The sequence below is a fragment of the Diprion similis genome, chromosome 12, assembly GCF_021155765.1.
Source record: "Diprion similis isolate iyDipSimi1 chromosome 12, iyDipSimi1.1, whole genome shotgun sequence".
In the NCBI taxonomy this organism is placed as follows: domain Eukaryota; kingdom Metazoa; phylum Arthropoda; class Insecta; order Hymenoptera; family Diprionidae; genus Diprion; species Diprion similis.
The window spans coordinates 3,386,772-3,400,485 of NC_060116.1; the positions used below are offsets into that span (position 1 = coordinate 3,386,772).

The following is a 13,714-nucleotide window of genomic DNA, read 5'->3' on the forward strand; positions in this document are numbered from 1 at the left end:
ATTTAATTTGTTTCAACTCGGAGTTGATTTTTAAAAAATGTTCAACTTTGTATTTTATATTGCATTTTATCTATCAACGCTGAACAGATTGCACGCGTGAGAATTTAACACAAATTTTCTAGTTCAAATTCTGTAGCTCGAAAATTTGAGTAAACAAAAACCGCCGTAATTCGAAATATTTTTTCGACCGTTGTGTATATAGTGAACGTGCCGATTACCGATAGTTGATTTTCTTTGCTAGACGCAAACAAAACACCGTAATAATATGTGTGCAAACAGAAAAAACCGGGTAAATATACGTCTGGATTATACACGACGCGAGTCGCCTTCCATCCGCTAATCCCTTCACACCGATTCGTCCCGCGGTTTTAAACACGTCACGCGGTGATGAGCTCGTGCTTTCACATCGTCCGTTCGTTTGCCACTCTCGTATGCAGTCACGTAATCGAATCGGTCCTTAAAATTTGACGAAGGTCCGCGCCTGTTCATTCGTGACGAAGATATTTAAACGCGCTTTGGGCGCCGCACTGCAAAATCGCACGCGAAGGAATTGCGGAACCGAATTCGCCTGTTTTTTCATATAAAAAACAGAGTCAAAACGATCGGCGCTGCCGTCTGATTTCTTCCTCAAAACTGATCAAAGCATGGCGGATGCGCGTCCAAACCATAAAAATGGTCAATTCACGATTAAAAAACACTATTATAGTATTGAATCGACGTTATATAAAATATTGAATTGCACGATATGTCATCCGAGGTTGTAACGGTAACGGAATCAGTCTGAAACATTCATTATTATCATTTGCGTGTATTTGATGATGAATGCAAATATAACCTAAAATGAAACCGGCCCGATCATGACGTTACAGTATGATCACTTTTATTTATTATGCCTTTCATTTACTTCTGTGCGAGTTTAATAAGACTTTATAGGCTCTATTCAAATTATTCTATCGGACTGAAACTTTTACCGATAATTTGTTACTGACTTTTTGAGATTGATGTATAAAGAGTATGTAAACCCTTATATAATTACGTTGTGTACTTGATGTACCTGAATAAAAAACATTTTTTATACGTATGTATGTATATAATATATATAAGTATACACCAACCGTCGAAGGCATCTGTCGCCCCTAGAATAGGCAACCGAAGTGACACGTTCAATTTAGGTTGACGATAGCTCATTATTTAAATGTAGGTAATGATAATTCGCTAACTACGAGGTTCATTCGCTCGCTCGCCTTGCATCTTGCACGGACTCGTGTTGGCAGATCCCTACATTACCTACGCCATCGCCAACCTAATTTGAACGTGGCGCTACGGTTGCCTATTCCAAGGGCGACAGATACGGTGACGATTGGTGTACTATGGAATGCAATGCATATCGATTACCACCTTTTGAAGTAGATAAATTTTGAAATTCTCTTGAAAACTTGCAATTTGGAGGCGAAAATTTACCGGACTCTATTTTCTAGGGACGTTATTGTACAGACATCTATTTCTTGCAAGTTGGCATTACCAAGGAGTGATCAAAGGAGCAAATGACTTTCCAACGTAATTGCTGCATCAGACATCAACTATAACCCCACTTATGGGAGGTTTCGAAACGAACATGGAAATCGTTGAAAATCAAATATAAATCTGATTAGCTAATATTATAACTTAGAAACTAGTTACTTAATATTTTTAATTAATAACCCAACGGTTTTATAATGTTATTGATTATAAAAGTATTAGCTCGTCATATTTTTTTAAGCAATATCGTTAGAAGAACGATATATCCGAAAATTGCCAGAAACTATGACAGGTTTGTTTGTACGAAAAGTCTCTTCGTGTCTTTTTGTAACTCCAAATCGCACTAAACTGATGAAATGTTCAACCCAGTAGCTGTAAAATCTGTAGGTAATAATTCTTTCGGTTATTGTTATTCACAAAGAAGTAATTTACGATATATTGCGAACTAATGGCATGCAATCCGTTCGCTGTACCGCAAGCGTGTAGTGCCACGATGGTAATGAAAATCCAGCTGAAGAAGAAGAACAAGAGCCGGTATTTTCTGCATCCGTTACTGTAACACACGAGTCTGAGGATTTTCGTCAGATGATTTTCTGTGAGGTTGAACCGTGTGCAAAATTGTATTAGTATCCATCGCCATACCCAGATCAGGAACTGTGATTGCATACCCTCCTTCCTATAATGCATGTTGCGTACAGTACAAAACTCGCATTTTCCTGAGAATCGTTACTACACGTCGTGATATGTCTCCTTAATAATCGTCTCAGAAATGAAAGTAAATGTAGTGGACACGCGTATTGACTACACTGGCGAATGTTACGCTTTACGTATTACATGCACCTTCAACTACCAATATAACTACTGGCTAGTTATAAACGATTTACATTCTCGTTTTCATCTGAAATAAAAATATTCTGGTGAACGGTATTCATAATGTAAATTTGAGAAAGCCTTACTCGCTTCGTATCAACGATTTTACTTTTTTTCTGTCTCATACTTTTCGGAGTACTAAATCAAAATTTCGACCGCAAAGGAGGTGGAACAAACAAGGTTGAATCAGCTCATGTTTTTTCTTTCAAATATATTTCCGGTAAAGCATTGTACGGAAAGCTTTATCACAAAGCTTTAGGTATGAAACATGGGGTGATTTCTGAACACTCAAACCAATTGGACGTGAACCATAGAATATTTTGAAATATGCTAGCAGATGCCAAATGAATTGGTTGAATTTTTTTGTTTTTTTCTCCTTGTGTGTATGAACAGTGAAATAAGTATCGCATGGATGTATTCATTTGATCTCGAAATTGGATCCCATAACGTTTACCAGAAACGATTTATCCTCCTAAACGATGTGCGAATTCCTGTCTCGTAATTTAAGTATGGCACCCGGAGGTATCGCCTCAAGGAAAGTGTCAGGAATAACTAAGCGGTTTATTACGTGTTATACGCTGGTGAAATGTCTGGCCTGTCCGTACTTGCCTCTCCTGAAAAATCGTTCGGATGATAAATAATTCAGTTCAGATATTTGGCGATGCAATATTCATTCCGCAGCCGTGCATCGTGGGGCCTTGCAATGTCACGGACGCGTCGAGTCTGTTGTTTGTAACTTGGTCCGAGATTCCACCTGCCTATTATGCGTTAGTCCGGGGTCCTTGACTTTCCGACCGCAAACGAGACCACAGCATGCATTTCAGCACGAGCTACATGCTAATCTATAACGAAGGTTTTGTGAAAATGGCGCTCGCTCAATGGTAACGCCATGAGCAAATTATATACAAGGTGCATGTGTAGGCAGAAATATCAGGGTTTTTATCGTTTGTCATGTTACTAATGTTTTCCAGACACAGAAAAAAATTTAGACATACGTGAAAATTTTTGTATTTTACTATTCAACTGTGAAGATTCAGAGATGGAAGCTGAAAATGGACAATCTTCCAACTCTAAGTAATTTTACTGTCAGTCAACATCATGATGGTAGGGTAGAACGACTCAAATTATAGGAGGTTTGGTGAGGGGTTCAGGGGAGAGAGAAGCATTTTACGCGTCCGAATCGCAGCAATTCACAATGCCAATTTAAAAATCTTAAGAGATTATGTGACATTTGATGAATCGTTGCAAAATTTGAGGAAATCCGCTGAATGATGAAATCTGCAGAGTCCAGCAGACAAAATCCATAAGACTTGTTAAAATCGTGAAGATTGTTTGATAAAAGTTGGCAACGAGCCCGCAATAGACTTCCTTTTTCTCCTTATTTCTTTCAGCTCACGCCCGGTTCTGATTCTCTTGAGCTAAAAGTGCGGCGTCTATAGCTTATATATCTGCAGTCTCTGCGGTGAAAGAGGTTTTTTATTTTTATTTCCAATCTTTATCCTTCTTCTTTTTATAAAACGCAACATTCACACGTTCTCCCACAATGGATATTGGCAGGTGCCTATACCTCTCGATAACCTGACTGCATACACTATTGATATTTAAAAGCTTTCAGCAGCGTTCGGGCAGCCTCCACTGTCACGTTCCGATATCAGCTACCAGACTCTCGCAAATTGCAGGCTAGGCATTCGCTCGCACTCAGTGTAACCACCTCGGTGATCAGAAACAGTGTTTGTATCTGCATATATGGTGGATTCCATGTCAACTCGTCCTTCATCTTCCGAAAATCGCTATGTTTAATTCTTTTTTTCGGTATCAATGAAATTCTATAGTGTTTCGAAAAGAGGCTTACAAAGATTGTCAAATTGCCTTACCAACTGATCTGTGTGGATTGCTTTGATGAATTGAAAAGGTTTATATGAAAATTTCGAATAATCAAATTTCATGATGACCTTTACGTAGAATTTGATAATTTAGACTTCATATTACTGTGAAAACGCAAAAAGTTGTCGGGTCTAGTTTTCCGGAAATATTTTATGACACGGAATATCCCATACAATACAACTACGCTTGGAAGAATAGTATTTCATTGGAGGTAACGTCGTGCAATGCAGGTATAGAAATGTTGCCGACGTTGCAGGTAATCTTCGTTGCAGAATTTCTGCTCGAGGCTTCTTCGGTCGCGGTCCATCTTCGCAGACCTGCGGAGTCCGGTGATCAGTGGAGCGATGAATGATGGATATAAACGTGCATGTGTACATGGAGGCAGCTCGTGCATGTGAACGGGGGACTTTCCTAGTCACGTGTGAAAGAACCTTAGGAATCTAGCAGCACCATGTGAGCCGGTCGCCTGACCTTTGTAGTGGTTATTGCCTTATTCCCGCGCATTGCCTATATCCGACTGTCGAGATCATCTGCGGCGGCATCTTCTTTACGATGGGAGACTGTTACTACAAGTAACAGCCTACCGATTCTGGAATTCTGTGAAGAGCTTGCCGGTTCATGACCTTGGAGTTAGATACGGCTTAGAAACAGCTCTGTGTGCCTATTCTTGGTTACTGTACTCATGTTGAGCCTGAAGTTTTGATTGATCAAGCATGATCAATACGAGTTTGAATGATTACCGATCATATCAGTGTAATGTGTAATCAACAACTTCACCACCTCGTACTGTGGAACGAGTACCTAGGTTTCATGCATTCTTCACAAATTTATCATCGAGGAGTTCAGTGTGAGCATCAATTTGTGGTTTCGGTCAAACATTGGCCCTAACTAATCGAGGTTAAACTATCCGCGATAATAATGAAAGTTGAAAGGAAGACACGACTGACTGCTGCTACGGCGATTCGCTGACGAAATATTATCTCGTTGGCATATTGCAATACTTTGAGCATGGAGTGGTGATCGGAAAATGGATCCAAATCGATCCCTCCATTCATTTTTTAAAAGACAGTTGCTACTGAACCTTAATAGATCATGGCGCAGATATAATCGCTACTTTCATCCGTGCAGACACTATAAGTATATTGTTTTTCTTTATCAGCCAACTGAATAATGGTTAACTTTATCATCTAGAGTGATATTGAAGCGTGTACTCTGCAAAAACTGTCTTCGATAAAATAACGCATTTTGCACCTGCTGCAGTTTCTTGAAAGTTTATTGCACCTGTTCTCAGGATGACGAACCGCCGGAGATAACCTACTGCGTAGTGGAGCACACGGGTACGTTAACGTTGCAAGCGATGACCCCGACGCTGCCAATGCCCGCGGAGGAGGAGCTGAATAAAATGTTCCTAGAGCTGGTGGAGGAGTTGGATCTTACACAAACAAATAGACAAGCAGTCTTGGCTCTACCGGCTAATAAAAAATGGCAGATTTACTGCTCCCGGAAAGGTAATGGCACTCTGGACAATGGTGGACTGAGAACAACAGACTTGAGTGGTGATCCCGAGGACTACATCAACAGGGTCAAAACGATCGCTAGTGTAAGTTCATCGACTGTTCATCGCCGTCCAGGATAGACCTAATCTCAAATTTTTGCACTTAACAGACCCCATTTCCCGAAGAAGGCGAGGAAATTTCAAACCAAATGCGGCAGGTTGAAGCCCTGAAAACGGCCCTTCGGACCCAGCCGCATAGCTTCGTTTTGAGGTTCATAGAGCTGGACGGGCTTACCGCACTTCTTCAGGTTTTAGGGACGATGGACACAGACGCGACGAACAGCAACCTCCACACGAGTGTTATCGGTTGCTTGAAAGCTCTTATGAACAATTCGGTAGGTATATTTTACATTAACAGAGAATGTGAGTCATCGATCACTGCCTCTCACCACCCTTCATTTTGGAAATCTTTACCCTTTTACAGAACGGCAGAGCCCACGTCCTGGCCCATCCAACAGCCATAAACACAATATCACAGTCCCTCGCTACGGAAAATATTAAGACGAAAATATCGGTGTTGGAAATACTCGGTGCTGTTTGCCTCGTGCCCGGCGGTCATCGGAAGGTCCTCGAAGCGATGTTACACTTCCAGCAATATCACTCGGAGAGAACCAGGTTTCAGAGTATAGTGAACGATCTGGACAAGAACTTTGGTATATACAAGGATAACTTGTCTCTCAAGACGGCGATAATGTCGTTTATAAACGCGGTGCTGAATTACGGACCTGGACAAGTCACCCTAGAGTTCAGACTTCACTTGAGGTACGAACTGCTGATGCTCGGTATTCAACCTATCATCGAGAAGCTGAGAAAATATGAGAACGAGACGCTAGACAGGCACTTGGACTTCTTCGAGATGGTCAGAAATGAAGACGAGAAGGAATTGGCACGGAAATTCGAGAAGGAACACGTCGACACGAAGAGTGCTACGGCTATGTTCGATTTGTTGAGAAGAAAGCTCAGTCATACTGCAGCGTATCCTCATCTTTTGAGTCTGCTGGAGCATTGTCTTCTGCTGCCTCGTATGTATGAAATTCTCTAGTCAGCGCTTCTGGAGTGTTTCCCTCGGCGTAAATTAATTGTTTCCTAATCATTTCTAACAGTTGACTATGGCTCGCACCCTCAACATTGGCTCCTCTTTGACCGAATCGTTCAGCAGATCGTGCTTCAATCGGAAGGTACCGGAACTCCACCCACGAAAAACCCAGACGTTGCTCCAATCGAGATAAACGTTAAGGAAATCGTCCACCTTCTTGCCAAGGAGGAAGAGCTTGTAGCGGCCAAAAAGAAGGCCGAAGAACTGGAAAAAGAAAACTCGGACATGTCATCGCGGCTGGCCAAGAAGGAGCAGGAACTGGACCTCAGGACGCAGGAAAAAGTGAGTAAACAAGATTTGAGAAAAATAAATTGCAAAAACTCTTCGAAGTCGAGACCTAGATAGCATACTTGTCAAGATGGAGTCTGTTACTTGACTAATTAAAGTTGGCATGATGGCAACGGATGAAGAATTTGACTAAGAATTAGCAGAAATTCAGTGGCCGGTGACTATTTGTCTAATTCTATGTCCGCGAATGGCTTTAAATTGACAACCTAGCGGATATCCATGAACGTCTGGTTGTAGTCAATTATCGGTTTCAAAGACGGTCTTTTCATGAGTGTCTCTTTGGTTAACTTTAAGGTGCTTATAAAGACCCGTTGTATGTACACCTCGAAGACGCGGGAATGCAAAACTCCTATACCGCTCAAGCGATCAGAGTGAAACTTGGGCAGTTAATGCCTTATTTTGGCAAAAAGTGGAGCATCTTTTTACTTTTTCAAAATTTGGGAAAAAATTTTACAGATTGGTTACCACCCACAGAAATTGGCCAAATTTTCACAGTTGCACTGAATGGATCGAACTATCCGGTATGATGTCACTCGGCGGTGTTGAAACACACATTTTGAGCTCAGTCCCATGGGATTTGATGGTGAAATGACGAAATGGCAGCTGATTTGGTTTTCGATTACGAAGAACACCGAAATCTCATTTTGGTGACATTTGTTACCGACATGCCGGTAATGTATGCGTGTAATGTCGGTAAGAAATTACCGACAAATGTCACCAAAATGAGATTTCGGTGTTCTTCATAATCGAAAACCAGATCAGCTGCCATTTCGTGACTTCACTATCAAACCTCATGGGACTGGGCTTAAAATGTGTGTTTTATCACCGCCGAGTGGCATCATACCGGAATAATTCGATCCATTCAGTGCAACTGTGAAAATTTGGCCAATTTCTGTGGGTGGTAACCAATCTGTAAATTTTTTTTCCAAATTTTAAAAAAGTAAATAGTCGCTTCACTTTTTGCCAAAATAAGGCATTAACTGCCCAAGTTTCACTCTGATCGCTTGAGCGGTATAGGAGTTTTGCATCCTCGCGTTTTCGAGGTGTACAACGGGTCTTTATAAGCACCTTGAGAATCGAATGTGTGTTATTTGGGAAATCATTAATTTTCATGTCCCGTAATCACAACTTTTGCAGGAAGACATGGAGGCCAGTCTATCGAGGATAAAGGAACGGCTTGAGAAGGAGACGTCGTTGCACATAGAGACGAAACAAAGAATATCCGAGCTCCAAGACAACGTGGAGACTCTTTCGCGGCAGGTAAACAACGAAAAGTCGGAGAGGAAGCGGTTGGAGCAGCTCGTTGCTTCGGGAAGTCTTCCTGATGACGCCAAGGCCACGATAAAGATCGTCGAGGACGAGGTCGCGGAAGTCGAGGCCAAACCAATGCCGCCACCCCCGCCACCGCCTCCACTAGCACCGCCGCCACCCCCGTGTTTGATGCCGGCCGCTCCACCACCCATGAAAGTTGAGATTGTCAAAAACGTGCCGCAGCCTGGAAACCCGCTCAAGTCATTCAACTGGTCCAAAATCCCGGAGCAGAAGCTTCAGGGCACGATTTGGTCCGAATTAGACGACACAAAGCTCTACAACGTCATGGACCTCGAATCCATCGACAAGATATTTTGCGCCTATCAGAAGAACGGCGTACCGACTGAAGGGTCAATAGAGGACCTCCGGAACTTGGGTAAAAACAAGAAGACCATGTCTGTCATCGACTCGAGGAGAGCGCAAAACTGCACCATTCTTCTGTCCAAGCTCAAAATGTCCGATAACGATATCACCAGGGCCATTTTGTCCATGGATCAACAGAATATACTTCATATAGACATGGTTGAACAACTCCTCAAGTACATACCATCGTCCGAAGAGTCAGCGTTACTAGATCTTCATCAGAAGGACCTCCAAAGCAGGGCGGATTGCTTCTTGTATCAAATATCCAAGTGAGTCGCGGCGTGTCGCATTTCACACTTCGTGTGCTCCCTTTTAAAGTAAAATAGCTCATTTGCAAATGCATTAATAAGAATGGAATTCATAAATCACACGGTCATGCTAATTATATGGCCTGAAATCAGCAATCCAGAGAATTCCCACAAGGAGAAATAGCGCAATAAGACAAGCCGATTTCAACAGAAATTTTTGTACGTGATCTTGGGTCAAAATAAAAAGACCCGTGATTTGGGGTTTTGCTGACTGGACACTTTTTAGGGAATATAAATCTTGAATACTCGTTTCTTTTGAGCTGCAATTCTAAATTTGAGCAAAATCAACTATGAAACGAAAATTTCATAGCCTATGGGTCAAGTGTTAGTTGAAAAACTGACCAGCATGTTTTACAAAGATTCGTAGTAAATTAGACCATTTTTCAAAAGGGATTTAAAACAAGGTTTCAACATTTTTTTCTCGCTAAGAAATGTCCAGTCAGTGATTCACCGAGACATGGGTCCCATTGTATGTAAAAAAATACTGAACCTTTAGCGGCCACACCTCAGCCAGGCCACATAGCGGCCACATGTGGTAACTCATCACCCGACGCTGAAAAACCTAGTTGTACAAAACGTATGGGTGTTTTAAGACTTCTAACCGATTGTTTCATGTTTGTTGAAGAGTTTTTCAACATTCCTGATGATCTTTATTAATTTCCATTTATTGATGGCGTTCTAAAAACTGCTCATATATGTTAAACTCCAGCAAAAATGGCTTTTTTCAGAAAAAAAATTCATTACTCCGCTATTTTTCAATATTACGGGCTAAAATTTTAGGATTGTACGCACAACCTATACCACTATCATACAAAAATAACAGTATCTGCCGATCATTCAAAAAGTATATTTATTTTGCAAAATTACTGGAGGTAAAAATGAAAAAAATTACAAATCATAAAATTTGCTTTATTTGTGTTTTATTAGCTTCTAACTACATATTTTAGACCTCTAATTTCACTTTTTCTTAACCTGGGGTAACTAATTACCCCGTGTTGCCGCTAAGGATTAATAGTCAGTGACCGCCTCTTATCAGTATTTTTTACTTTTCTCCACCATGTTCAATCGGCCACTTTTAATCCACCTCTTCTTGATGCACAGTGAATAAAAAGTATCGTGTGAGAGGATCAGCAGTAGAATTACGGCATCCAAATGTGTCTTACAATATACTTAATTCTTCCTTCTGATGCTTATTCCAGAGTTCCTCATTACGAGCAGAGGTTAAGGTCTTTGCATTACAAGAAAAAATTTGCTGCTAGTATTGCCGAGCTGACGCCGCGAATGCGATCGGTTCTGGAAGCCAGCCGTCAAGTGGCGCGCTCAAGGAGATTGAGGAAGCTTCTGGAGTTGGTTTTGGCCCTTGGAAATTACGTGAATCGAGGTAACGCCCGTGGCAATGCGGCCGGGTTCAGATTGGCGTCTCTCAATCGATTGGTAGACACGAAATCGTCCTGCGCAAAGGGCACCACGCTTCTTCACTACCTGGTTCAAATGCTGGAGTCGAGGTTCAGGGAGGTCCTTGACATCGAGGAAGACATGCCGCACGTCAGAACAGCCGCCAGAGTTAGCATGGCTGACCTGCAAAAAGAGGTTGCGAATTTGAAAAACGGATTGTCTGACGTGCAACGAGAAATCGGTAGGCTTGAGACTTTAGGAATAGGATTCACTCACGCTTCTTCCAATATTAATTGCGTTCGAAAAAGTTACAGTCATCTGTAAATTTACCTGATTTCACCTAAAGTTTAGAGTAGCGTGGTATCAGTTTCGTCTAGCTAGACGTAATTCCTTTTTCTTTTCAGAATTCCATAGGGGTCAGTCCCAAGTACTTCAAGGCGACATGTTCCTCCCAGCAATGCGGGAATTTCAGGCGCAAGCTACGTGCAGACTGGCGGAGGCTGAGGATCTGTTCCAAGATATGAAAACTAGGGTAACTATCTCTAAGTCCTTTCAAGTCAGTTCTTAATTTATTTTCATCTTCTTATGGCTTAGAATGGATTTCATTTATGACTCAGAAGATAAATACCAATATTGACATATTTGAATACCTTGTATTCAGTGCTGATAAAATTTTTCGTCTTTACAGTTTGATAGAGCAGTGCGATTGTTTGGCGAAGATTCGGCTGGCGTACAGCCCGACGAATTTTTTGGTATTTTCGAAAATTTCCTTCAAGCTTTAGCTGAGGCAAGACAAGACGTGGAAAATATGAGGAGGAAGGTCGAAGAAGAAGAGCGCAGAGCAAAGCAGGAGCAAGAGGTATGCAGAATAAAATTTTCATACTTTTTCATTCAATTTTTGCTTTCTTAGTCAGAAATATTATAGTTCTAATGAAAATAGAGGCCTTGAAAAATACTCTTTATTTGATTGAAAATCTAAAATTTATGATAGGTGTACACGCCAGAAGACGTTGTCATTTTTTGAGCCAAGCTTCTTGGGTTTCTCAGGGATTAAAATCCATCGGTTGATCTGATTCAAATCAGAAGAGCTTTCCCCCAACTAACCCACGTAATAATAAGAACTGTGTTTTGAACAGCTAAGAAAACGGACGATGGAGCGAAAAAATTCTCGAGAGGGAATCCTAAACAGTATCTCGTTGGGAAATAAGACTCAGAGCAATGGAAATAATCAGAGTGACAACAAGGGCGAGTTTGATGACTTGATATCAGCTCTACGGACCGGTGACGTTTTTGGCGAGGACATCGCTAAGTTCAAGAGGTCGAAGCGCAGACCGGTGACACCCAGTGGTCAAGAATCCCGAAGGCACAGTGCACACAGGGAAGATTCCAGGGAACGGCATTAGTCACTTGAATAGGACGCAGTAATCAGTTGCAGATATTTTCACACTTGTGATATAATCGTTTTTATTTTAATTGCTACGACTTCGACGAATCTCTTTTTGCTCATAGTCCTTGCTCGAAGTTCTTAATTCAACAAGTGCGTGTAGATAAGAATTTTTGTTTTATCCTGAAATTGCGTGTCTGCAATTGTTTTGAATTTAGATTTACGTGCCGAAGACTGGAAAAAAATTATTCGAGTGCCAAGACAGAGAGTTTAGTATTTATTTCAGTATGGAATATACCTATCGCGACGAAGGTTTTCCGCAAAAACATTTTCAAGCTCAATAAGTAAGTTATGAAAAATGCCGTCAAGATAGTCCGGTAATCATTCGATCGAACCCAATACTCGATTGGATGAAGATTCTATTTGGAAGAAAAAAATTAGTGGTTTTTTAATAGAAAAGACAGCATGCGTTATATTTTGCGTTGTAAATAGTCATTATGCACATTATAACTTTTTTTTTCTCGCGTTAAAACGTTGTCAACTTGTCAATAAGTGGAGGAAGAAGATCAAACCGAAGAAAATGAAAATTAAAGAGTTAATTAAAATGAGGCGGAATAAGAAAAACAGTCATATAATTTCTAAAAATGAATAATTTTAAGTAAATAGTTCAAGATCAAAATATTTAAGATACAGATTATATTGATGTATACATACTATAATCGGACCAATCGATAGAGGTAGATTTTTTTATTATACTGCTCTTTTTCCCCGTTTTTGAATCGGCTAAAAATACCTATCCCATAGGTATCAACGTGTAGAGTTTATTTTCCTCCGATCATCGGATCATTGTAAGGCCTACGCAGTTTTTGTAACTGCGCTTTGAAACTAAGGATCATAGTCTAAATTTATAGTTTCTGAGACGAAAATAAAACAAGATCATAGTAAGATTAGTTTATCGACATGTAAAACATAACAGCCTTAAGAGAAATATGGATTCAATATTACGAAGAAATATGTAGATTTCAATGTGTAGAAAAAAAGGATAAGAAACGAAATCAATTAAATGAATAAATGTAACGATCAATGTATGAGGATCAATGTTTTCTAAGCTTTTGTACTTTTGTAAATATTTAGTATCAATGTCTTATTATTACCATTATTATTATTCTTCTTAATATTATGATAAAAGATTAAACATAATGTCCGATTAATATATTTACCGTATAATATTAATATCTATATGTATTAATATATATGAGAAAACGAAATAAAATAAAATATAAAATATAAAGTTACGCGTGTCGGCGTATCAATGCGTAAAATGATTTGACCTTCTTCATTGATAAACTCGATGTGTTATAGTGTGTCGAGAATATATATTCCCTTTCAAATAATATTTCCCTCGATCTGCTATTCAACTTTCGATATTTATTATACCTTTGAACATAAATTATTATTCGAAAATTTTTCGAACGATGAACATTCTTGATCGAGAAATATTGTACTACGGTACATTTCATATATTGAAGGAAAAGGAAAAGAATGAATCGCAAATTACCAGATAAGTGTTGATTAACTACATACATGCTATATGCTCTAGCTATTTCAAGTCGTCCTCATAGATGCTGCACACTTGCGTGCAGTCTTTACCCGCCCTTCTCTACCTCAAATCCTGTTACTTGCACGTATTGTCTACTGTCTCAATATCTTCTACCTATTTATTCTCTTTTTCTCGATTCACT

At 40.1% G+C, this 13,714-nt stretch overlaps 1 protein-coding gene across 2 annotated transcripts in view; it reads left to right on the top strand.

The window, feature by feature from the left end:
• Window positions 1–13,222, top strand: part of LOC124413044 (disheveled-associated activator of morphogenesis 1) — a 58,318-nt gene extending 45,096 nt beyond the window's left edge. For both annotated transcript variants that reach the window (XM_046893360.1, XM_046893359.1), the window contains exons 3-11: window positions 5,564–5,872; window positions 5,938–6,162; window positions 6,252–6,849; window positions 6,931–7,205; window positions 8,349–9,154; window positions 10,393–10,829; window positions 10,993–11,120; window positions 11,277–11,447; window positions 11,725–13,222. In XM_046893360.1, the coding sequence (XP_046749316.1) occupies window positions 5,564–5,872; window positions 5,938–6,162; window positions 6,252–6,849; window positions 6,931–7,205; window positions 8,349–9,154; window positions 10,393–10,829; window positions 10,993–11,120; window positions 11,277–11,447; window positions 11,725–11,991 (3,216 nt within the window). In that variant the 3' untranslated portion in view covers window positions 11,992–13,222. The remainder of the gene's footprint in view (window positions 1–5,563; window positions 5,873–5,937; window positions 6,163–6,251; window positions 6,850–6,930; window positions 7,206–8,348; window positions 9,155–10,392; window positions 10,830–10,992; window positions 11,121–11,276; window positions 11,448–11,724) is intronic.
• The last annotated feature ends 492 nt before the right edge of the window (window positions 13,223–13,714 follow it).